General features: G+C 43.4%; 1 protein-coding gene across 6 annotated transcripts in view; it reads left to right on the forward strand.

Annotated features, from left to right (window-relative positions):
* The first annotated feature begins 669 nt into the window (after positions 1 to 669).
* Positions 670 to 26,447, forward strand: part of LOC110071027 (uncharacterized) — a 41,982-nt gene continuing 16,204 nt past the window's right edge. Inside the window, exons 1-7 of one of the 6 annotated variants that reach the window (XM_078388712.1) lie at positions 670 to 1,031; positions 8,529 to 8,718; positions 19,094 to 19,263; positions 21,685 to 21,715; positions 22,506 to 22,544; positions 24,968 to 25,075; positions 25,806 to 25,919. In XM_078388712.1, coding sequence (XP_078244838.1) covers positions 19,240 to 19,263; positions 21,685 to 21,715; positions 22,506 to 22,544; positions 24,968 to 25,075; positions 25,806 to 25,919 — 316 coding nt within the window. In that variant the 5' untranslated portion in view covers positions 670 to 1,031; positions 8,529 to 8,718; positions 19,094 to 19,239. Of the gene's footprint in view, positions 1,032 to 8,528; positions 8,719 to 15,597; positions 16,032 to 18,000; positions 18,054 to 19,093; positions 19,264 to 21,684; positions 21,716 to 22,505; positions 22,545 to 24,967; positions 25,076 to 25,805; positions 25,920 to 26,447 lie in introns of those variants that run through there. The other 5 variants (XM_078388716.1, XM_078388714.1, XM_078388715.1 and 2 more) reach the window with 5 other exon arrangements.

Genomic DNA, 26,447 nt, shown 5'->3' on the forward strand with positions numbered 1-26,447 from the left:
TTATTGCCATGTTTACATTTTTTTAACATCATAATACACATGTCATCTAAAAATTTATACATTGTTCACAGTGAGAATATTCATCCAGCGTATGACAAGTGTGGCCAAAATGCATTGGGCATCTTGAAGAGTATATTCACAACTGGAAAAAAACAAACAGCCTTTGGTGTTTAAAGAGCTGGAGCTGAATCACAGAAGAGCTACACAGATGCTAACACGGGGATGAACTTGTGCGTGTGAAGTGTCTTTCCTTCTAGTAATAACAGGAGTCCAGGAATCGGTAAGATGCAGGGAGTGGAGCACTACATTGCAAACAGTTTTTTCCTTTTAAAAATCAAAGACGCAAAGCCTTTCCTTTTCTAACGCGGACTTGGAGGAAACCCTCCCCCCCCCCCTCACGGTTATCTGCTCCGGAAAGAGCTATTCGTAGCGTTCCCACGCCCAGTCAATCCGGTTTCAAGATGCCAAGAAATGTCTCCCAGTGTGGGCAGGCTTCTGCTGGCTTGTCCGCTGAGCACCTCGCGCAAAATAAATAAATAAATAAATAAATAAATAAATAAATAAATAAATAAATAAATATTACTAATGAGTTTCCCACGCCCTTGACCTCCGTGTGGGTCTAAGATGGGACAGCGATTGTCCGTAGGTTGCCCGGCAAGAGCGGGGGAGGGGTTGGAGGATGGCAGGAGGAGGAAGGAAGAGGGACGTGCCTTCGGATTTCCAGGAAAAACCTCCCGAGGCTGAAAGGCGGTCGGGGGAGAAAGTGCCTTCCGCCCTCCGTGCCTGAAAGCGAGCGCGGGAAAGAGAAAGTCCCCCCCCCCCCCGGAGCGTCCTGGAGCTGAGCCGCTTGCGCACGACTCCTCACGGGCCTGCTCCTCCTCTCCGGGGAAGGCACCGGCAGGGCATCCGGCACCACAACCCAAAAACCACGAACGTGATCTCCGAAGTGGCGCCAGCTTCCCGGCACGCCAGAGCTGTTCGCTAGGCTTGGAGCTCCGAAATTGGAGAGCCTCTCGCCGGCGCTGTGCTAGGTGAGTGTGGATGATGGGCCCTGGAACCCTTTTGTACCTGCCTCTTCTTCCACAGACTTGGAGTGTGAAGGCTTCCTTCAGCCGGTTTCCGCTCCGATCTGTCCTCCCTATCTCCCCCCCCCCGGCCACAAACACACATTGCTTCCTCCTTATTTCGAAGTGGGGGGGGGGAGGACGGAAAAGGGTGAGCTTAAAATCACCTCCGCGTTAACTTGGCATTTTCCTGCAACTGAAGATGGGGTGCCCTAGAATTTCGGGCGGGAGGGAGGAAGAAGGCGGGACCAGCTATCCGAGACCCTGAAGGAAGGGCAGCATCATCCTTCCCAGCGATCCCTTAAGCACTTTGTTCTGAGGCAGTGTGGTATAGTGGAGAAAGGCTCGGGTTATAAGACTCCGGGGACCTGAGTTCAAATCCTCCCCGAGCCATGGGGTAGTGCAGTGAAAGGAGGAGCAGCCCCCCCTGCGAGAGAGGTTGGGGCGCCGTTTCCCGGGGGTCACGGGCAGGGCTGGGATAGGGAAGGCTGGCAGCGACTCTTCCTTCCGAGTAGGCGCCCCCCCTCCGTCGCGCCCGCCCAGAAGGCAGGCTTCGTTCGCTTGATGGAAAGGGCGAAGCCCGCGGGTGTCCGAAGTTTACAGAGCAGTTGACTCACTAGTTCCTCCTAATTCAAGGGGCCAAGTCTAATTTTGACTAATTACACCAAACAGTGGGATTTCAGCCATTCTGCAAAGAGACATTCCCAATGTTTTCTGTTTATGTAATTTATATTAAAATGAATATGATATTAATAATAACGGGCATCCTTCAGTCTGGAGAGACTGTGGCAATGTGCTCTGAATAGTCGTCTTGGAACAGCAAGGAGTGACAATCCCTTCCACACTGAAGACAAATGCAATCTGTCCCCTGTCCAGCTCCCTGATTTTGCTGCTTTCGGGACTGACTCTTTGCCTCGGCCTGCTGGACAAGGGTCTCTTCAAATTGGGAGAGGCCATGCTGCACCTCCTGCTTCCAGGCTGAACGCTCAGATGTCAGGGTTTCCCATCTGTTGAGGTCTATTCCTAAGGACTTCAGATCCTGCTTGCAGATGTCCTTGTATTGCAGCTGTGGTCTCCCTCTGGAGCGCTTGCCATGCACTAATTCTCCATACAGGAGATCTTTTGGAATTTGATATTAATACAAGGGAAATTAATCACAACCTCACCGCAGCATCACATCAGAGAAGATATTGTGTAAATCTTAGAACTGCAGAGCTGGAAGGGATCCTATGAATCATTCAGTCCCAAATAAGAAAATGGGAAGCCTCTTCTGAGTATTCACTACCCAGGAAGTCCTGTGAATAATTGAATTGTTGACTTATTGTTATTATTAGAGTTCTTATTTGTTGTTTAGTCATTAAGACTCTTCGTGACTCCATGGACCAGAGCATGCTAGGCCCTCCTGTCTTCCACTGCCTCCCGGAGTTGGGTCAAATTAATGCAGCCTAGCATCCTCTAGATGTTTTTGACAACAGCTCAAGTCAGCATCAGCAAACACAATTAACGGCCACAGTGATGGAATTCATTGTCCAAAAGATCTGCCTTTCACTGATCTGTGGGTATTAAATACCAGTAGATCACAAGAGGTTTCCATCCCACGGCACGGCCTCTGTCCTATCCTCTCTTCAGCATCACCTTTTCCTCCTAAGATCCCACTTCCCCCTCTTTCCCACAAGCATCATCATCACCATTCCTCACAATCTCCCATTATGTTATTTGATGTGATAGGTAGTTGAAGCCTTTATCAGGCTGCTAAAGATTTTAAAAAAGAAGCTAGCTTAGGCCCTGTCATGGTCTTCATCAGGTTGGGTACCACAGTGCTGAGATTGATGCGCGGGGCCCAAAAATTATGGCCACATGTCTATCCCAGGTTTTTTGGTTTTTTAAAAAAATTCAAAATGGAGATTATAAATATAAGGAGTTTCACTTGAGTTTGCAGCCCCCATTTTGAAATTCTACCCCTAGGCTTATCGGGTGGTTGTCTCTCCCAATCTTGCTAGAGAAAAGGCTGCTGGACATTCAAACTTTGCCCTCGTCCTCTGTCGCCCTGCCCTGAAACACACAATTTAGCACACTAGATGAGCCAATTGTAGCCAAATGAACAGCATTATATAGTGGTAGGAGGAAGATCTTGGTTTGTAGTTGTACTTGGGTGACGTTAAATGCCCATGGCAGGGTAGTTTCCATAATCCAACAGAAAACAAGAGAGAAAAACCTAGTCCAGCAGAAAGGGAAACGAAATCAGTTATGACACTCTTCTCCATCTTTCTCAATCAGCTTATTGTCTCTGCCTCCCTCCCATTTAATTCCTATTTAACCCCTATATTGAGGTCTGACTTCAAGAGTCTTAAGGCAAGGATGGAGAACTGAGGCAGGGGGCACTCACTGAGGGCTCCACCTGCATTTGCATCAGATACTAAATGTGCCACTGTAGTGAAAAATAGGTGTCTGCCTCCTTGTTTAGAAGTGAAATTACACTATTTGTTCTTTACAAATTGGTGGTTTTGCATCTCTTCTTCCTTTTTTTAAACTAGTGATTAATTTTTAGTACAACATGAGTAAATTCAAATAGCACTTCTTAGTAATGACTTAAAAACAGTCATTCTACTAATATCCACAATAACTTTCTAATGTTATGAGAAAGCGTGTTGTGTTTTTTTTTTTTGTCAGATATAATATAATGTTAAATCTTAGGATATAGTAGGTATTTTTCTCCACTTTATTCAAACAAATTTTAGTGTTGTCAAGGGATTTTTATTGCTATAGATGAGGTGCTTATGGGATTTCCTATCTCAAAGTTTGTGTGTGCAGAGTGGGTACCATGAGCTTCTCTGCTGGAGCCAGGAAAAATAATTTGGCCCAGCCTTGAATATGTGGCTCATGAGGTAGGGCTTATGTCTCTGACAAAAACCCAAACCAAATTTGTTTGTTTATAGCTCCACATAGAGTATGTTACAGTAATCCAGGCCCAGTTTCATTGAGGTTCAAACCCTTTTGGACCACTTAGTTATATTTGTATCTTGCATTTCCTCCGATGAGGTCAATACAACGCAGGTGGCTTTTCTCTTCCTCCTACCATAACACGCAAAGCCGTGAGGTAGGTCAGCCTGAGTGAGCATGACCCGTCAAAGGGTGGTTTTCACACCTTAGTGGCTCAAGATTTTAAAAAAATGGTGTGCTTTCAACTTCCCTTATCTGTAGATCCTGGGAGTTGCCATCTTTACACTTCCAAAAAAGGAATAAAAGAGAAGAGGGCTTGTAAACAACTAGTTACAAACAACATAGATACAGTTTCAATAGGCACTCATGTAACTTATAGTTAATCATCTGCTCTTTAGTTGTAACAACAGCTTTGTTACATTTTCGTTTCGTTTAGTCGTTTAGTCGTGTCCGACTCTTCGTGACCCCATGGACCAGAGCACGCCAGGCCCTCCTATCTTCTACTGCCTCCCGGAGTTGTGTCAAATTCATGTTGGTTGCTTCGCAGACACTTTCCAGCCATCTCATCCTCGGTCGTCCCCTTCTCCTCTTCCCATCACACTTTCCCAACATCAGGGCCTTTTCCAGGGAGTCTTTTCTTCTCATTAGATGGCCAAAGTACTGGAGCCTCAGCTTCAGGATCTGTCCTTCCAGTGAGCACTCAGGGTTGATTTCCTTTAGAATTGATAGGTTTGTTCTCCTTGCAGTCCAGGGTATTCTCAAGAGTCTCCTCCAGCACCACAATTCAAAGGCATCAATTCTTCGGCGGTCTGCTTTCTTTATGGTCCAGCTCTCACTTCCATACATCACGACAGGAAAAACCATAGCTTTGACTATTCGGACTTTTGTTGGCAAGGTGATGTCTCTGCTTTTTAACATGCTGTCAAGATTTGTCATCGCTTTCCTCCCAAGAAGCAGGCGTCTTTTAATTTCGTGGCTGCTGTCTCCATCTGCAGTGATCATGGAGCCCAGGAAAATAAAATCTGTCACTGCCTCCATATCTTCCCCTTCTATTTCCCAGGAGGTGATGGGACCAGTGGCCATGATCTTAGTTTTTTTGATGTTGAGTTTCAGACCGTTTTTTGCACTCTCTTCTTTCACCCTCATTACAAGGTTCTTTAATTCCTCCTCACTTTCTGCCATCAGATTGGTGTCATCTGCATATCGGAGGTTGTTGATATTTCTTCCGGCAATCTTAATTCCGGCTTGGGATTCCTCCAGTCCAGCCTTCCGCATGATGTATTCTGCATATAAGTTGAATAAGCTGGGAGACAATATACAGCCTTGTCGTACTCCTTTCCCAATTTTGAACCAATCAGTTGTTCCATATCCAGTTCTAACTGTTGCTTCCTGTCCCACATATAGGTTTCTCAGTAGATAGATAAGGTGGTCAGGCACGCCCATTTCTTTAAGAACTTGCCATAGTTTGTTGTGGTCCACACAGTCAAAGGCTTTTGCATAGTCAATGAAGCAGAAGTAGATGTTTTTCTGGAACTCTCTGGCTTTCTCCATAATCCAGCGCAAGTTAGCAATTTGGTCTCGAGTGCCTCTGCCTCTTCGGAATCCAGCTTGTACTTCTGGGAGTTCTCGGTCCACATACTGCTGAAGCCTACCTTGGAGGATTTTGAGCATAACCTTGCTAGCGTGTGAAATGAGTGCAATTGTACGGTAGTTGTAGCACTCTTTGGCACTGCCTTTCTTTGGGATTGGGATGTAGACTGATCTTTTCCAATCCTCTGGCCACTGTTGGGTTTTCCAAACTTGCTGGCATATTGAATGTAGCACCTTAACAGCATCCTCTTTCAAGATTTTAAATAGTTCAACTGGAATGCCATCACCTCCACTGGCCTTGTTGGTAGCCATGCTTTCTAAGGCCCACTTGACTTCACTCTCCAGGATGTCTGGCTCAAGGTCTGCAACTACATTGTCTGGGTTGTCCGGGATATCCACATCTTTCTGATATAATTCCTCTGTGTATTCTTGCCACCTCTTCTTGATGTCTTCTGCTTCTGTTAGGTCCCTCCCATTTTTGTCCTTTATCATGTCCATCTTTGCTCGAAATGTTCCTCTAATATCTCCAATTTTCCTGAACAGATCTCTGGTTTTTCCTTTTCTGTTATTTTCCTCTATTTCTTTGCATTGTTCATTTAAGAAGGCCCTCTTGTCTCTCCTTGCTATTCTTTGGAAGTCTGCATTCAATTTTCTGTAACTTTCCCTATCTCCCTTGCATTTTGCTTCCCTTCTTCTCTCTGCTATTTCTAAGGCCTCGTTGGACAGCCATTTTGCTTTCTTGCATTTCCTTTTCTTTGGGATGGTTTTTGTTGCTGCCTCCTGGACAATGTTACGAGCCTCTATCCAAAGTTCTTCAGGCACTCTGTCCACCAAATCTAGTTCCTTAAATCTGTTCTTTACTTCCACTGTGTACTCATAGGGGATTTGGTTTAGATTATACCTGAGTGGCCCAGTGGTTTTTCCTACTCTCTTCAGTCTAAGCTTGAATTTTGCTATGAGAAGCTGATGATCAGAGCCGCAGTCAGCTCCAGGTCTTGTTTTTGCTGACTGTATAGAGCTTCTCCATCTTTGGCTGCAGAGAATATAATCAATCTGATTTCGATGTTGCCCATCTGGTGATTTCCATGTATAGAGTCGCCTCTTGTGTTGTTGGAAAAGAGTGTTTGTGATGACCAGCTTATTCTCTTGACAAAACTCTATTAGCCTTTGTCCTGCTTCGTTCTGAACTCCAAGGCCAAACTTCCCTGTTGTTCCTTTTATCTCTTGGCTCCCTACTTTAGCATTCCAGTCCCCTAGAATGAGAAGAACATCTTTCTTTGGTGTCAGTTCTAGAAGGTGTTGTAAATCTTCATAGAATTGTTCAATTTCAGTCTCCTCAGCAATGCTGGTTGGTGCATAAACTTGGATTATTGTGATGTTGAATGGTCTGCCTTGGATTCGTATTGACATCATTCTATCATTTTTGAGATTGTATCCCATTACAGCTTTTCCCACTCTTTTGTTGACTATGAGGGCTACTCCATTCCTTCTACGGGATTCTTGCCCACAGTAGTAGATATGATAATCATCTGAGCTGAATTCGCCCATTCCTGTCCATTTTAGTTCACTGATGCCCAGGATGTCGATGTTTATTCTTGCCATCTCCTGTTTGACCACCTCCAGCTTCCCAACGTTCATAGATCTTACATTCCAGGTTCCTATGCAATATTTTTCTTTGCAGCATCGGACTTTCCTTTCACTTCCAGGCACGTCCACAGCTGAGCGTCCTTTCGGCTTTGGCCCAACCACTTCATTAGCGCTGGAGCTACTTGTACATAGTGGCAGCTAAATACTGGGTACTTTGAAAGAGATTTTTTTCAATGTTTTATGTTATTTTTCTTCTCAGTCCCAAATAGCAAGGAAAGCATTCTTTAGCTTTGTCTTTTGCAATTTTATATGCCTTTCCAAGGCACGGACAGTATCAGGGTTGGGCATTAGATGAAACCAGACAGTATTTTTCTGAGCTGTTGGTAAAGGCCAGCACAGTGCTTCAACAAATGTCTTGTATATTTGGATGGAGCAGCAATTTGTTTGTTTGTTTGTTTAATTTCTATACCACTCATCTGGCAACCCCGGCCACTCTGGGTGGTTTACAGAATAAGGTAAAGGTAAAGGTTCCCCTAGACATTCAGTCCAGTCGTGTTCGACTCTAGGGGGCGGTGCTCATCTCCGTTTCCAACCCATAGAGCTAGTGTTTGTCCGAAGGCAATCTTCCGTTGTCGCATGGCCAGCGCGACTAGACATGGAACGTGGTGGTACCTATTTATCTACTCGCATTTAGCATTTTGTATGCTTTCAAACTGCTAGGTTGGCAGGAGCTGGGACAAGTGACAGGGGCTCACTCCGACACATGGATTCGATCTTATGACTGCTGGTCTTCTAACCTTGCAGCACAGAGGCTTCTGGGGTTTAACCCACAGAGCCACCATGTCCCCTGATTTACAGAATACCATAAAATAAAATATAAGAACAAACAATACAAGGCAGACAATAAAAAAATAATTAAAAATTACCATAAATTCAAAGAATAATGGAGGAAAGGCAATAAGGCCATCAAGTCCAGCCCTCTGGTCAGTGCAGGGCAAGCTAATTGCCAAGGAATGACATGTCATATAACAAGGTTCTCTTAAAATGCAACATTTTAACTTGGCAAGAAAGAGAACACATTTTTTAATAAAATGAGCATATGCTTGCAGGTATATCTAGATGTGAATCTTGAAATATAGCATGTTCTGTTGAATAGCAACTTGTGTGGCTCACTATGCAACTGATAATATATCTGCTGGTATTCTGAATTTGCTTTATACCAGCAAAAACTCCCAACAGGATTTTGACCAAGGAGTCCAATATCTATTGAAGGAGATTTCTTCGTGCCAGTGCTAATTTACTGACCCAAATGCTCTGAACATCTGTTTTCTTACTTTTATATTTCAGATGCTGAAAAGTTCAACCTCTGGAGTGTAACTGAATGTGTCTCTGGAGTGTCCCCCCCCCCCCCCATTCCGGCAACTGTGTGTGAGAGACCAGCATTTCCATTAGGGAAAGATGATGTCCAGTGAGGGTACTCATCAACAAAATGAAGACTTAGTCCATAAAGAGAATGCCACAGCAAGACAGAGACCAGGTAACTGCAGTTGTGATAACAAGCAATACTCAGAACAAAAGCCTATGAACACATTCTTCTCCCCCCCCACACACACACTTTTTCTGAGAATAATGTTTCCAGTGCTTTTCCTAGTTTCATTTATATGTGTCCATTTACTCCAAACAAATTTCTGAGCGAAGCTCCCAGATGCAACAAGCACAGTGAATAGTTGTCTGCAGCTTCTTGTTGGTCGTGGGCTGCTGTACAGTTGTAGAGCCAACACGTAAGCACATTTAAATGTATTTGGGTTTGCTTTAGCAAGTGTATTTAAAACTGAGCTCTGAAATGCCTAGGAATGTTTTACAAAAAGCAAAGGTACCGACATTGACTATTAGAAAAAAACTCATTTATTTATTTATTTGTTACATTTATAGCCCACCCATCTAGTCGTACCAACTACTCTGTGTGGGTGACAACATATCAAATCTAAGTACAATTTAAAAACATAACAACATACAGTGGTGCCTCGCTTAATGGGCGCCCCGTTTAACGACGAAATTGCATACCGGCGAACTTTTTGCGATTGCTTTTGTGATCGCATTGCAATGTTTTAAATGGGGAAAAATTGCTTTGCGATGATTGGTACCCTGTTTCGCTTACTGATTATCGCAAAGCGATGATTTTCTAACAGCTGATCGGTGGTTCCAAAATGGCCACCGAGTTTAAAAAAAATGGCCACCCGCTGTGTTTTTGCACGGATTCCTCGCTTACCGGGCAGCGAAAATGGCCGCCGTATGGAGGATTTTCGCTTTAAGGTGAGGTTTTTAAGCCCATAGGAACGCATTGAAGGGGTTTCAGTGCATTCCTATGGGCTTTTAAAAATCACATAGCGACGAAATCGCTTTGCAGCGATTTTTGCTGCACTGATTAACGTCGCTATGCGAGGCACCACAGTATTACTAAAAATGCAAAGATCCAGATAGGAGACACAAGAGAAAAAAAATCTGGCAGTGGATGGAGCTAAGGCTTGCTTGAACAGCCAGGTTTTCAGTTGGCATTTGAAGATGTCCAGGGAAGGGGCCATACGGATCTCAGGAGGGAGGTATTCCAAAGATGAGGAGCCACCGCCAAGAAGGCTCGGTTTCTTGTTTTTTCCTTCCGGGCCTCCCTCAGCGTTAAGCTCCTCAGTCTCAACTCCTGGTTAGATCACGTGATACCTAGGTGGGAGAAGGCATTCTGTGAGGTAATGAGGCCCTAAACAGTTTAGGGCTTTATATGTAAGCATTAAAACTTTGAAATCTACATGGAACCGAACGGGCAGCCAGTGCAAGGCGGCTAGAGTAGGAGTAATATGTTGTTATTTTCTTACCCCAGTAAGAAGTCTGGCCACCACATTCTGCACCATCTGGAGTTTCCGCATAGATCTCAAAGGCAGCCCCACGTAGAGAGCATTACAGTGGTCTAATCTCGAGATTATGAGTGTATGGACCAGAGTGGTGAGCGACCCAACATCTAGATAAGGAGCTGGTTTTTTTCATGCTGGTTTTTCTGCAGTGTTCCCTTGGCTGTTCTTTAAAAGCAGTTGCAGTTTGCAAAAATGGAGAGGGCAGGATATGTTTACTCGGTTCAACAGTCTGACTTCCTCTGCAGATACATTTCCTCTGTAGGTATAGTCTCTGTGGCCGAACAGATCCTAAAGCTACATTTGAGCTAGATGGTTTTCAAAGACGGCCAAATCCTCTTGACCATGTCTGAGTGAATTCTTGTGCTCCAGCCTTTACAGAGTAAAGTCCAGAGCTTTACATTAGCAAATATGCTTAGCAGGAAAGGACCTCAGTCTGCTCATCTTCCTAGGAAATGGATGCTTAGCAGGGAGAAACTCCAGACTGTTCTTCTTCAAGGCTTCAGCCTGCTGTTGCAGATACACAAGGTTGGCTTTCTTCTGTGTCGGGGGATCTGGTTGTAAAAATGGATCTTGAGTCTCTTATCAAACTCGGCAGGCAACAGCCCCTCATACACAGCTCTATTATGAATAATAATCAGACCTCTTGAGGAATGCTGTATAAAACAAGTGTCTCATTTAAGAGTTGCTCAGTGTACCAGGGAATCAGTCCTGAAAAGAGAAACCCTGTGTCAGTATGATGGGGATTGTAGTTGAATGTATCTTAACAGTGCTACAGCGGGTTGGACTGACATAAACAAGATGAGGTAAAAAATGATGCTACTTTCCTGTGGTCCATCAAGGACAATAACAGGCATGACACAAGCATTGTCAAGTGTCATTCCTGTTTGTTGTCCCTTCCCAAATTCGGGGTAGGTCGGGTCCATTTTCACCAAAGAGCTGACAAGCAGCTCATCCTTCATACAGGGCTTGTATGCTCTGATACTGGCCCCTGCTGCAGACTTCCAGGTAGCACCATGAGCCTATCACAATTTCCACAGTGATCGTGAGCGGCACTACATCAGGAGCACCATAGGAATTGAAAATAGATGCCCACTTCTGCTGCCACAAGGTAAACTTCTGGCTGGGCCTGCTGGCAGACAGGTGACCAACCAAGGGCTTTCTGGCTGGGGACCTTCCCCTCAACCTGCAGTGAGCCTCATACAAACTGTAAACAAAGGACAATGCTAATTCATTTGAGTAAATATATAGTATTTATTTGACACTAATAGTCTCCATTTCTGCCCAATACTGAATTGTGTCAGTGTGAAGGGATGTATGTCACATATAAAGAGTTCCTCAGAACAATTTCTCTGTAGTTGTATGAGCACTGAGGGAAAAGACTTCCAAAACCATTAAAAATTGCTTTTCATGCACAGCTTGCCAAACCAAGTTTACATTCTTCTGACAAAGAAGAGGATTGTCGTTATGTTTTCTGTCAGAGGGCTCTTCCTGTGGTGTGGTTTTGTGTCTGAATACTTAAAGCTCTATGATTCACTGCCATTAATGCTTGAAGATTTCCTGTGGATAAATATCTGCTCCATTCATGCTGCTTGTATTTATTTGCATATATTGTGCTGAATATGACTCACTTTAGAATTACACACAGCAGGCTTCAAGAACTGCAAGTGGCAATGGATGGAGTTTTCCTCCTCCGTGATTTTGAAATCAGAGCTGGAGTTTTCCTGCAGACTTACTCAGATAACAGAGCAGTGGTACATAGAAACGTGAACTCCCACCCCAGACATTCTGGAGATACAGGCAAATTGAGCCTAAGACTGTTTTCACAAGCACCACACACTGGGTTCAGTCTGGATTTGGTCATGTTTAAAATAGACCCATTGAAATAAATGTGATTCGATTTAGACATGGCTAACACAACTCCCACTGAGTCCATTCTAAACATGACCAAGTTGAATTTAATACTTTTCAGAAAAAAGATAGAAAAAGGTCACAGGGTCAACCCTATCTTTAGGCTGAATGGGGCCTCGGGCTGCTGAATCTGAGTATTATAAAAAGGCAGCAAATTGTTGTTTATATATATATATAAACAACAGGTTCTGGAATAAGGATTGACCTCTTCCCTCTTCTCTCTTGCATCTTTGACTGCCATTTTCCTTGGTAGGAGGCCGGGAAGATGAAAGAGAGAAGGCCATGGATCTGACACAATGCACACAGCCCGCCAAGCAAAATGTATAACTGTGAGGAGGCAGATTTCCAGATAGTTTCCCTAAATAAATAAGGCTAACAAATATCATAGGTTGCTCATTTCATACTAATTTTATAATTTCTGGATTTTACCACTATGTGGTGCTTCGCCCTGAAAGAGTGACGTGTCAGTTATCAGCTCAGCTCCGCTTCTTGAGGGAATTAGTTCCTCACATTATCCTTTTCAACCTCTGGTTCCACAATCAGATATCTAAACCACTGAGCTATCCAGCCAGATGTGTAGGGTCCACATGTGAGCAAAATGCCAGATTTTTCCAGGAACTTTTCCTCTTCAAGCCAGATAGACCTCGATAACTGAGGGGGTGTGTATGTGTTCGTTTAGTCGTTTAGTCGTGCCCGACTTTTCGTGACCCCATGGACCAGAGAACGCCAGGCCCTCCTGTCTTCCACTGCCTCCCGGAGTCTGGTCAGATTCATGTTGGTTGCTTGTTAGGTGTTCCTTTTTAAGCATGTTGGCTGTAGCAAGTTGACAAATGCCAGAAGAAGAATAGAAGACCATAGACAAAGACCTATGAATCCTTTCTTTTCCCCCTCAAAGCCCCCCTTTGAACTATCAAAACTACTAACTTTCATTTGTCAACTGCCCACAGAATCCCACTGCCCAGTCCACTCTCAGAAAAGAAAACTAATTAAATTAAGTTCTGTTAACACCACAGTCTTTTGCATAATAAGCAGTGCAGCTTTTTATATCTCTCCAAGTAAATGTATAAGCTGCTGAATGGTCATAAAACACAATAAACTTTTACAAGTATGGCAACGGGATTTTATTTTTTTGGGGGGGTGTCTTTGTTAGTCAATTGCAGCAAAATCAGCAGACTCCTGCGATTCTAAGAAATTTATTTTGGCATGAGGTTTATCAGATACCAATGATATGTAAGTCTGGGATGACTCAGCAGCCAATATGGAATAAGTTCAAACCACAGAGAGTCTGTAGGCCTCCAGTGTATGCATGAAACCGACAGGCATGTTGTGACAGAAGATGTAGAAAAACATAAGCAATGACATTCAGTGTGAAATAAAAGCTGAACATTACGGACTGTGATTATTGTGCTAAAACTTAAATGTATCGAAAATAAGCATAGCGTTTTAGAAAATTGAAATGTTCTCCCATTAGCCTCTCCACATTCTTTGTATCGTGTCAGATTTTTATTTGCTTATTTTTTTTCCTACACTGACTGGTCTGTATGTCATCTGTGAAATGCAGAAGGGCAGTGTGGAAGATGATAGTTATAACACACTAGAAGATGAGCAAGTGACTGAACTCTTGATGTTTGTGTATGACATTATTAGTTGTTATAGTAATGTGCTGCCTGAGTGATCTGGTGTTTGTGTTTGTGTCTTTATTATGGGGGCTGTTGTTATTAATGAGTTGCTGTTTTAGTTTGTGGGGCTACCTACAATAAGGGGTGCTTGAAGAATTTGTCCTTTGCTGATTCTGGTCTCAACTTCTGGGACTATTTGTGGATTGCTAATGTAGTTATAAATTGGCTATCACATATCTCCAAATATTTTGTTGTTGGTTTTGGACTCTAGAAATCTTAAAATATATTTTACAATGCATACATATATGCGGAGATATGTGTGAGTGTATGTGTATGAAAGTTGGAATCAATACTTTATTCATATCAGAGTATTACACAATTGAAAATTAAGGACATAGATGAAATATAGATAAGATTGCAAACAAATTAAAATATTAAGATAATTAGACTATTTTTTTACCAGAGACAGCCTACTTCAATAGCATTATTTTGCTATATCTTCTGCCATTTGCTATATCTTTCATGTATGTGGTGGAGCATAAATTGCATGCTCAGAAGTGCTGTATTGGTTGAATTTCAATGCAAAGTCTCACAGAAAATTTGTCCTGTAATCCAAGTAGTTTCATTTTACTTCTTTAATCTTCCACTTTACTTTAAAGTCTATTTAGTGACTTCCAAATGGTCCAGATGGTCTTGTCATGTTGGAAGACACTCTTTGGCATTCATCCATTTGACAAGGTGTATTATTTATTTATTTTTATTTTTTTGCTCCCCATAGGGTTAGCCTCGCCTCTTCTAGTTTAATATTTAGAGCTTGGGATGTGTGTGTAAAACATTTCTTTGATTTCAGTCAACATCTAGGACAGTAGCTCCCAACCTTAGATCCCCCAATGATCTTGGACTATAACTCCTGGCAGCCTTCACTACTAGCCCTGTTGGCAAGGGCTTCTAGGAGTTGTAGTCCAAGAATATCTGGGGACTCAAGACTGGGAACTACTGGTCTAGGGGATTTGTGTCCATGAAGTGAATGAGTTTGGTGCTGTATTACTTTATTTCATTCATTATTTGTTAGCACCTCTCAACATACTTCTGGAGGGGCAATTCCAGCCAAATAGTACACTTTTTCAATGGGGGTAGGTTTCAGGTGGCCAGTAATAATCCTGCACGATTCATTAAGAGCTTCATCTGCTTGTTTAGCATATGCTGATTTATACCATATGGTACTAAGACTGTTCATATTGTGTGTAGGTGTGTACCCCAGTCTGACCCTGCCAGTTCCATAAGTAAGTTATTTCTGCCCAGCACACCACACTGGGTTTCCTACCTGACTGGCATTTGTCCTGCTGTGTTTTGAGGATCAGTGGGGTGTAGTAGTGTTAGGGTACAACTTCACAGCAGGAAAAAATATGACTGGATCTATTGTTAAGATGCACCCAGGAAGTTAGGTTTCCCTGGGTAAATTTGCTTGAGTGAATCACACAGAAGTCGACAGAGGGGGGAAGGAAATCAGCTTAGTTTGTTAACCATTTGAATCCTCTCCCCACCTCCACTGAGTCTGCCTGATTCTGCTTGTTTTTTCTCTTCTCTTCTCCTTCCTTCCTTCCTTCCTTCCTTCCTTCCTTCCTACCTACTACAACCACCAAATTCCTTCCTTCCTTCCTTCCTACTACAACCACCAAAATCCTTATTTTAAAAATCCTGGCAGACGCTTTAGAAGCACTCAAATATGCCTCTATTTTTCCAAGACCACATTTAGCTAGGTAATGGTATGTTTATTCAGGAGATGGATCTGTATTTTTGAAATTGGTTTAAAGTCACATGGTGGTCATGTAGTTTGTTTTTTTGGGGGTGCATCGTCTTGGGGAAAAATTTAATTTTTTTTCTTTAAACCGTGCTGTATAATGGAGGTGCTACACAGGCTTTTAAATTTTGCCTCACAGCCCCCCGCTGCTGCTATTCCTGTGGGGTTATTTTAAAATTATTTTTATTTCTTGAAATCTGAAATAATGGTAGTATGACGTGAGAGCTAGAAAAAAAATTACAATGGATTGGAATGCAAGCTTCCACTACAGCCCAACACACATATACAGACAGCTGCTGTCAATGACTGGCCTGTTCAGCCCTTACAAACTCAAGAGGGCGGTTGCTTTATTGAATCGATCTATCTCACATCTACCTCCTCCTCTTTTCCTGCTAGTCTTTCAGTTTTTGCCCAGCGCTGTTTGGAGACTCACAAACAAATTTCAGCCTCGTGCAAAAGTTTCTTTCCCCGTAAAAACAATAGAAAGATAAAGCCCTGCTTGAGAATGAAACCTATCTGGCCAATAGTTCCTCGAGAGGGGAGGGAGGCAGGGAGGAGCAAGGAAGGAGGCGGAAAGGGAGAAAAGAACCGAGGCGCGAAGCAGACGAACTTGGTGAAGGTGAGTCGCAAACTGTTGGCATGCGATCCTAGGGGTGGGTGGGGTGGGATGGCGGCTGGAGCCCCCCCCTCCCCAAAATCCGTTTTCTTCCGGGCTGCGAAGTTTTGGAAAGAAGTGACGGGCGGGCGAGCGGGGGTGGGGTGCAAGATCGGGTTAGATGAAGAGGGAGAAAGTTTGTAATCCGCGGTCAGAGCGCTACGGATGTGGCCCGGCGCCTCCTTTCCTCTCCCTGATCGCCTCTTCTGGCTCCTGTGCGGGACGCGATGGGGCGGATTAGGCGCGGAGCCCGGGAGCCGAGCAAGGGAGACCGAGAGAGAGCGAGAGCGTGTGTGTGTGGGTGGCAGTGAGTTCCATTATCGGTCATCCAGGCCCTTCCAGAGGGGGTCGAATCAGCGAGAGAAAGACTCCCGCTCCCAAGCTTTTCCCCCACCCTCGCCTCAGATTTCGCCTCACAACTTCCAAGTCTGCAATCTGTTCTCCACGGGCTTTTCTGGGGTGAACTGAAGTAAGGGTGGGATTCAGGGGCTGGCCAGTTGGGATGGGGGTCCTATCCCCCCAAATTTTATTGGGGAGGAGATGCTCAGTCCCAGAGCGGCCCATGAAAAAGAAGGAACGCCCTCCTCTAATTATTATTATATTCTTATGGACAGTTGAAGTACTGTACCTACATATGTTTAGTGTTCTTCCCCTTCCCCCCCCCCCAATAAGGGAGGTCTGGTCCCACCCTTTTTTGCATTTATTTATATTTGTGGGCGTGCGTGTATGTATGTGCGCGCCCACGCGCTGGGTTTGTCCCCAAACTGACACCCGAGGTGGCTTTCAGTATGATTACAAGAGAATCATTAAAATGCAATGGCCTGAGTACCTATTGGTGTTTGTGTAAATTCTGTGTAACCTGACCCAGCAAATTGTGGATGATGGATGAGGTGCTGGGGTGTATCTTGGGTCCCTGTCAAGGGCTTTCCTTTTTTTAAGTGCAGTTTGAATTGCATTATTTTGGTTCAGTTCTGGCATGTACGATTGCTGCCACTGAACCAAAGCAAATATCTTAGCTGTCACTCTGCTTACACCACTGTGGAGTCTAACCCCTTATTAAGAAATTTACAACTTCTTCCTGCCACAAAGGAGGGAGACAGAAGAGAATGTGAAAGTTTTTATATAATAGTCCAAACACACACACACACACACACACACACACACACACACACACACACACACCATTTCTGTGATTGTGTCTATGTGCTCTGACAAAGCCTCTAGTCCCATCTATTCTCATTCCCTCAGTCTGTGCCTCTGTCTCCTTTCCTCTTTCTTCCTAAAATGTCAGTTTGTGCCTCTTACTTTCTCCCCAAAATATAACTTATTAGCAAATCCTACCCAAGCTGACCATAAGAATTCCCCAAGGACAGTAACTCCCCATCTTAGGTCCCCAGATGTTCTTGGACTGACATTCCCATAAGCCTCTACCACTAGCTCTGCTGGCCAGGATTTCTGGGAATTGTAATCCAAGAACATGTGGGAACCCAAGATCGGAAACCATAGCCCTGGGGGATAGGAAAGCTACATGGTGCCCCATTAAGGTAATCTGGAGATGTAACACAGCACAGCACTGTACCTCTGCTTGTGTACATTCAAATAATACTGTACATAAATTTAGCAATCCAAGCTGCCAGGGTTCCTACAGGTGCAGCAGCCCTCTCAGGACTCATTCCTTGGTTAAGTGGATAATCGTTTAGATTTCCCTTCTATGTTCACTTTTTATCCTGCCAAGAATGTTCCACCTTAACTTTCATGATACTTTTCACTTGACTAGCAACCACATGAATAAAATAAAGAAACAGTAGGTCTAACCCCACCTCCTGTATGTGGTCAGGATTTTTATCCAGTGGTGCAACATTAAGCCAAATCTGCAATTCTCCTTTTAAATATTATTTATTTAAAATATTTTTACCTTGCCTCTCTCCTTCAGAATGACTCAAGGCAGCTTACATCAATAAAAGACAATAGTTAAAGCTAAAAACAGTAAGTATACAAATTCTAAAAAGGATTAAACAAATACGCATCCGACTCTCAGTGACCCCATGGACCAGAGCACGCCAGGCCCTCCTATCTTCCACTGCCTCCCGGAGTTTTATCAAATTCATGTTAGTCGCTTCGATGACACTGTCCATCTATCTCATCCTCTGTCCCCTTCTCCTCTTGCCTTCACACTTTCCTAACATCAAGGTCTTTTCCAAGGAGTCTTCTCTTCTCATGAGATGGCCAAAGTATTGGAGCATCAGCTTCAGGATCTGTCCTTCCAGTGAGAAATACCGCATTAAGAGACGGTAAACAAAAGTAAGATCAAAACCACATTGAAAACAGGAAGGCACAGCCATCCATATAAAAACCCCACTCAGGCAGCCAGTCATTACTTGCTCTTTTGTTTATCTAATGAATGGATTTAATTATTTTCCCTCCTGCACATCGCTTTGAGATATAATGTTTGATGCAGTAAGAAATGTATATTCAGCGTGGTGTAGTAGACAGAGTAATGGACTAGGACCCAGAAGGCCTGGGTTCAAATCCCCATTCAGCTATGGGAACCTACTGCAGGTATGGCACTGGTAACAGGTAAACCCACTCCTTAGATATCACACTTACCTTGAAAGCCCTGTTTGGGTCACTATAGCGTCCACCTTGATCGCACTTAACAATAAATAATAAAATTATATTAAAATAAATTTTAATAAAATTTAAAAAACGGGAATGGAAGAGAAAAGTAGGTAGAAGACAAAATGTTATGGCACAACTATGAGCATTTTTGGATCAAAATTGTGCTGTCTTCCAAAAATCTAAGGGAGTGGATTTTCATCTACAGAAATTCTCACTGAAAAATAGCTGTTAGTCTTTAAGTTGACAAAACATTCTATGCCTCCCCCCATCTTTTTTTCCTGCCCCCCTTTTAATTTTGTCAACATGTTGAGACAGAAGAACCTGGCTACCTCTTTGAAAACTAAATAATAAAATAAATATAATGGTTATTTCCTTCTTATCCAATGAAATCTCTTTTTTTTTTACAGTGCATGACTGGTGATGCATCTGCTCAGAATTATCATGTGAAGGACTGAATGAGAAAAGAACTGAAAAAAAGAAAAAGTGTGTCTGAAACTCTGAAGTGTGATTGTTAGCTCTGACATTCAGTCAGGCCTAAGACAGAAATCAAGAGATGGCGACCACCAAAGACACATCAGTGAGTATAATTTCCTGGGATATTGTTGAGATGCTGGCTAGGGGAAAATGGGAAAGGGCTAGGGTGGGTGGGTAAAACTGCAGCTGTCAATTAAGTGCCCCCCCTGATCATCAGCACAGGCACAGGGAAAGTGGGTCATCTCCTGTGCTCCATTCAAAGCAAGGCCTACCCAAGAGTAAGGAGACAGTCACAAAATGGTGAGAGCATGAGGTGAAGTGGGGGAGACAAAAGGGAGGTAACCCTCTCCCTTTCCCCTGCTTTTCCCCTCAGCCTGGATTCTCTCTCTCTCTCTCTCTCTCTCTCTCTCTCTTTCTCTCTGTCTCTCTCTCGTACACAAATGCATACACACAAAGTGATTTGCCTGAGGGAGAGCCTCCCATGTGGCTGAAGGCACTGGAACCGTAGGAAGAAAGTGGAGGCATTTATTATAATCATAGAATCCTAGAATAATTGAGCTGGAAGGGGCCTATAAGGCCATAGAGTCCAAACCCCCCTGCTCAGTGAAGGAATCCAAGTGAAAGCAAATCTGACAAGAGGGCTCTCCAGTTTTCTCCTGAATAACTTCATAGGAATGAATCCTATGACTGAAGAATCTGCAATTCTAGAAAATGAGGTGAAAACTGAAGGCAGCAAAAAGAGAGAGAAAGACCAAATATGAGATGGATTGAGTCCCAAAAGGAAGCCATAGCCTTGTGTTTAGTAGAGCTGTTGAGGACATTTTGAAGATCTCTCATTTATAGCGTTGCCATAAGTTGGAGCCGACTTGATGGCATGTAGGAGGAATGAAGAATAGAGCACAGGTGTGAGGAACACAATGAAAGGAGAGTCTTCCAAAGTCTTGTTGGGATGTCTATATGCAGTGGTGCCTCACTTAACGATTGCCTCATTACACGACGAAACCGCTTGACAATGAAGTTTTTGCGATCGCTTTTGTGATCACAAAACGATGTTCCTATGGGGAAAATTCACTTAACGATGATCGGTTCCCTGCTTCAGGAACCGATTTTTTTGCTAAATGACAATTTAGAAACAGCTGATCGGCAGTTCTAAAATGGCCACCCACTGTGCAAAATGGCTCCCCGCTGTGTTTGCAGGATGGATTCCCCGCTTTACAGATAGCAAAAATGGCCACCCCTATGGAAGATCTTCACTGGACTGTGAGTTTTCAGCCCATTGGAACACATTGAACCAGTTTCAATGCATTTCAATGGGCTTTTTTGTTTCGCAAGATGTTTTTGTAAGACAGTGATTTTCGCGGAACAAATTAACATCATCTTGCGAGGTACCACTGTACATACATGTTTTGTGCATTGGAATTAATGAGTCAGAATAGTGGCTAAAGTCCTCTGGGAATGTGTCCAATTTTCCAGAGGTTTTTCTCGACTTGAGACACGTTCCACTTTAGCATTTGGCTCGGGGTGAAGATGGTGAGCCATGGCAGGCCCACTTAGGTGAACACCAAGACTTTGAGGTCTGACTCTCTCCAAGCTGAAGGCCCTGGTGCTGAAAGGGAAGGTTGAGACCTGGAATGGCCACCCCCTCTGCTTTCAGAGAGTGCCCCTGTGTCCTTGTCCCCTTTTGCTACCACTGGGGGTAGAGCCCAGAAGCATTTGAAGAGGAAAAGATTGGAGCTGTGGAGTCCATCGCTTCTCCTTTCTTTACAGTTCGTAAAAGGAAGGAGAGGAAAAAAGAGTCCTGCCAGCTTCCCCAAAGCTGCCCCATGCCAACTTGGTGTTCTGTGCCTTCAAGCTTCTGACTTATGTCAACCTCAGTAGTGTTATCAGGGTGTGTGAGACCTACAAGGAATGGCTCCCACTGCCATCCTTGCAGTGAATTTCCAAGGACAGGCAGGGATCTCTGAATCCCTGTGTCCTGAGTCTCAATCTGGCACTCTATCCACTATATCAGTGGTCCCCAACCTTGGCCCTCCAGATGTTCTTGGGCTTCAACTCCCAGAAATCCTGGCCAGCAGAGGTGGTGAAGACTTCTGGGAGTTGTAGTCCAAGAACATCTGGAGGCCCAAGGTTGGGAACCACTGTACTATATTACACAGGCTCTCTGTATTCACTGAAAGGGGGGCAGCAGTTGGGATTATGCCATTATCAACAGACATTTTTATTTTCTCTGTTGAAAGGAGCATGAGATTTGTGGTCACAGCACCTTCCACTTGTTCCCGCTGCCGCCTGCCTGCCTACCTACCTACCTGGTCCATCCAGTTGGCTTGCGGGGAGGCGGGCAAATGCTATATTACACAGGCTCTCTGCTCCTGCTCAGGGTGCTGCTTGTGGGGAGGGGGAGTTCAGCACTTTTTGTACAAACCCCTTTAAACCCGGTGCTGGGCCTGAACACAAAGTCTCTGAGAGAATTCATCTGTGCGATCTATTTGTGATCTGTTGTTGTTGTTGTTTTCCCTTACTACAGGTGAACAATGGCAACCCAGCTGAAACGCAAGGTAATGTAGAGGACTTTTCTCCTTCAGCAAATGGGTGTCAATGAGGTGTCTCAGCATGTTGAGATGACCGAAATGGGCAAGACCAAGGAATTTAACAAGTATCATTTTTATTCCTATCAATGCTGCTCACCTGCTAGCAATTGCTGCCGGTAAGGTTAACAGTGTCTTGATAGTGTATTCACAAGCGGGCAAGAAATCTTTGTGGAGGAACTCAAAAAGGACACCTCTCAAAAAAACAAAAAGGCTAATGAGGATTGGAAAGTCTCGGTAGCGGTGATATTTTGTGGCAAATGGATAAAGTCGTGGAGGAAGTAGATGGAACAGAATCCAGGATGATGGTGGACCTGGGTGGCAGGCGTTCTGACGACAGCATTTTTTTTTGAAGGGCCCATTTCTTCTTTTGAAACTTTTAAAAAACATAACACAATTGAGCTGTGTGATCATTATATGATACAAGAATGGTAATTTCCAGGAATGAGTGGAAATTTCCAACCACATGTTACCACGGTGAAACATTAAGCCACACCCACAAAGCTTGCCTGCAACCAGCTTTAACCTCATCTTAAGACAATGCTTTTGCCATGAATTTCTGAGATATTCATTTATCATTTTACTGCACTATCCACTAGTTACTGGTGTATGTCTGAAGAAGTTCTTTTTAATTCATGAAGGCTCAATTAATTTTTTTTATTTTTGTTTTAGTGTTCTAAGAAAGGTGTCTCATTATCCTATGTTTTTTAGAATAGTTAGTTTTGATACTGATATACTCAATTTGTGTCTTCTCCATCAGATTTAGGTGAACAATTGCAGCTCTTAAGTCCCTCGGATGGTAAGTTTAAAATCATTCCAAGACAATCCATCATTAAATCAGATGAATCTTCCATGCACAACTGTCCTTATTTGATGTGCAATGGCTCATGAACCTATCAAGGAAACTGTTTTCTTGTGTCATGTTTTGGAAACTCAAAATTCTAAAATCTTAGAGGGCAGGAACCAAATGACAGAAGAATGAATAGCAGGTCTGATGATGCTACCACTAAAATGTAACAGTAGTTCTCAGAAACAAAATTTAATTGTGATAGTAACTTTTTCAACTCACTGAACAATTTTACAAAACTGCAAAAGTTAGATGGTCTGCTTCCAAAACTGTCAGTTCTGTGTCTAATTTTCCTTCCTTCCCTCTAATGTCTAGTACAATGAAAATACAAAAATGAACAAGCAGTAGTCAAAGACAAACTTGTTCCTGTCCCCCACTCCCTCGAATATTGTACAAACAAGTGCACATTTTAAGTAATGCCTGAAAAATAAAAGTGAGATTTTATGGACTTTATCGTCAGGTCCACTTTCCTTGATTTTTATGATTTTGTGGTTACATTTGGTTTTATTTATTTTTTACTCTTTTAGGAAGATCATAAATTGTATTGAGTGCTACTTTGTAGTGGAAAGGCAGAGTAGAAAGAAAGAAAGAAAGAAAGAAAGAAAGAAAGAAAGAAAGAAAGAAAGAAAGAAAGAAAGAAAGAAAGAAAGAAAGAAAGAAAGAAAGAAAGAAAGAAAGAAAGAAAGAAAGACCTTGAGGCATGTTCAACAGTAGCCCTATCCAGGTATTATAATTCAACAAGCATCATGGGACGTGGTGGCGCTGTGGGCTAAACTGCAGAAGCCTGTGCTGCAGGGTCAGAAGACCAGCAGTTGTAAGATCGAATCCACGTGATGGAGTGAGCGCCCGTCGCTTGTCCCAGCTCCTGCCAACCTAGCAATTCGAAAGCATGTAAATGCAAGTAGATCAATAGGAACCACTTCGGTGGGAAGGTAACAGCGTTCCGTGTCTAAGTCGCACTGGCCATGTGACCACGGAAGATTGTCTTCGGACAAAACGCTGGCTCTATGGCTTGGAAACGGGGATGAGCATCGCCCCCTAGAGTCAAACACGACTGGACAAAAATTGTCAAGGGGAACCTTTACCTTTACCTAAGCATCACGTCCTGTTTAACAGAATCCTCTGGCCCTGACTCCTCTCTCGCTCTGGTTTTGCTGCCCTCCTCCATGTGGAGAGCAATAAGTCTAAAGAGGAGTGGTTCCACTTCCTGTGGGCTTCTCCATGTGAGCTGGGACTCTGATTTTATGTTGTTGTTGTTTAGTCGTGTCCGACTCTTGGTAGGCCTGGTCCATGGGGACCATGGTCTCTTGATTTCATATCGAGAGCCAAATGGAGAAGGGTGATGGAAGTGGGAGCCAAAGAGGGAGGTTAGAGTGCTTTCGTCTACATGTGGTGCCTCGACTTACGAAATTAATCCGTATTGGAACAGTGGCCGTAACTTGATATTTTCATAAGTCAAAGCACTATTTGCCACTGAAATGCATGGGAACAGGATTAATCCGTTCCAGCGTTTTAAAAAAATACCAAAAAAAAATTATTTAAGCACACAGAAAGACTCATCGGAAGGCACTGGCGCTTTAAAAAAACAACCAAAAATAAACAGAGCAAGCTCCGAAGGCTGCAAGAAAAAACAACAACCCAAAAAATAAACATTGAGCAATCCCCACGCTGGGACTGCAAAAAACAACACAGCACAGAAACGTAACTCCCTTCAGCCGAAACCTACCCTGCAAAACCCACCCAGAAGTTTCTAAAAAAAGGAAAAGCAGCACCTTGCCAGGCAGACTGAAGCCTCCTCTGATGGCACTCACTCCCCAGCGGGGAGCCTCCTCCTGTGCCACTGCCACCGCACGCCCCGTCCACAGAGGAGCCCCTCTCACCCGCATGCCTCAGCCCAGGCCAGCACCTTTGGCCACCCTTACTCATGAGTAGACCCTCTCCTTCGGCAGGCCTTACTCATGACTAGACCTGCACCAAGGATGGGCAAGGAGCACACTGGCTTCCTGTGCCCGACGGCGATCCGGAGCTGTCTCCGCCTCTCCTTCCTCCTCCTGCACCGGAGAAGTAAAAAAAGTTCCCTGACCCCCTGCTCTAACCATTGGGGGGAAAGAGCTACAAAGAGGCAACCTCTTTGCCACCAACTGTTTGAATTTCCCTCTCTTTTCCCCTGCCTTTTTCTGTTCTTAGGTTGAAGCTTCGGCCGCAAGACGAAGCAAAATTTTGTGGCCGGAGCTTTTTGTAACTCGGAATTTTCGTAGGTAGGGGCGTTCGTAAGTCGAGGTTATAGGACCAAGGTTATCGCTCCGGATTAGGGTTTGGGTTGTAAAAGTTCTGTTAGTTACTATAAAATGACCTTTTTTTAATTCACTTATTAGAAGCTCAACCTGGAAATGAAAGAAACAGATGTAGTGAGGGAGGTCAGAATGACCCTTCAGGAGAGACCAGCAACACCTTGGGATCTTCTTGCTGCAAAAACATATCAGGTGAATTTCAGAAGGAATTAATTTATAGTAATTTAGACATTAGTGCAGTTACTTTGGGGGTAATAGGGTGCAACACCTCAAAAATTGTGTGATGAAGGTACTTTACTGGGATAACAAGTAGTTCCAGACCGCACCATTTACTGGTACAGCATAGAAATCAAATAAATGAATGAATGAGTGAATGAATAAAGTTTGTTTCCAAAAGTTAGTTTTCAAAAACATTCAGAACTATTTGATATTTTTTTTCAATATTTATGCCATTCTCTTATCATTCTCAGTTTTTTTAAGTAATCAAAAATAATAAAAAAGTAATGAGCAGCACAAACAAATCATGTCAAGTTAAAACTAAATTGAGTAGCGAGCCTCTGTTACTTTGAAAAAAAAACTGTTATCACAATGAATTATTTTCTAAAGAATAATCAAGACTGTGCAACCTATGTTGTTGGCATGTTCTGTTTACCCAACCATTTTCCTCTCACAGCAGAGCTTTGAAAGTTACTTTGTAGTGTACATGGATGTGTATATATACATGTGCCACTGGATCCTCAGCTGATCAGATGTAGCCTATAGAGCTGAAATGTTTACACACACTTCTAAGCTGTCCAGTAATATGCTACTAATTGTAATGCAGAAGTGCCCTTATTTGAGTTTTCATGGCTCACAGAGACAGGAACAATAATCTTGGTGCTTCCTTGAATCAGGCTGACAAATACTTCCAATTTCATTCTAGTGTTTTCCTCTTCTCTAGTAAGCACGATGGTCCAAAAACATCCATTAGCTGTCACACGGGTCCTTGTTTTCCTTGTTCTCCTCATCCTCATCCTCATCATTGCCCTCATAATAGGTAAGTTGCCCAATGCCGATGCTACTTTTCAAACATTTATCTCCGTCTGAGTTGATGCAGCTGCATGGCTTCAGTCAGCAACTCAAAAACCAAGGTTTGCTTATTGCATGGGTTTCTGGTAATACTGTATTTTTTGCACCATAAGACTCACTTTTTCCCCACAAAACAGTGGGGTGGAAAGTCTGTGCGTCTTATGGAGTGAAGAAAACAGATTATATTTTCCTGTTTTCTTCTCCTAAAAAATCGGTGCGTCTTATGGAAAAGTGCGTCTTATGGAGCGAAAAATACGGTACGTTGTCAAAGAATTTCACCAAAGCAGTGGAACAGTTATTCTAGTCCCTATGAAAATATTGACTGAAAAAGCCATTCCTCACCAGAATTCTCCATTGTGTGTGAATCTACATCATTTACTCATTAGCTGCCCCACATGAGAATTTCAATCACAAAGAAAAATTATGAAGGAGGGAGCATTTCACCCTTTCTTCCTGTGTCATTTCTCTGAGTGTCCCCTTTCCACCAGCTGCTATG

Source organism: Pogona vitticeps, chromosome 2 (assembly GCF_051106095.1).
Source record: "Pogona vitticeps strain Pit_001003342236 chromosome 2, PviZW2.1, whole genome shotgun sequence".
Taxonomy (NCBI): Eukaryota; Metazoa; Chordata; class Lepidosauria; order Squamata; family Agamidae; genus Pogona; species Pogona vitticeps.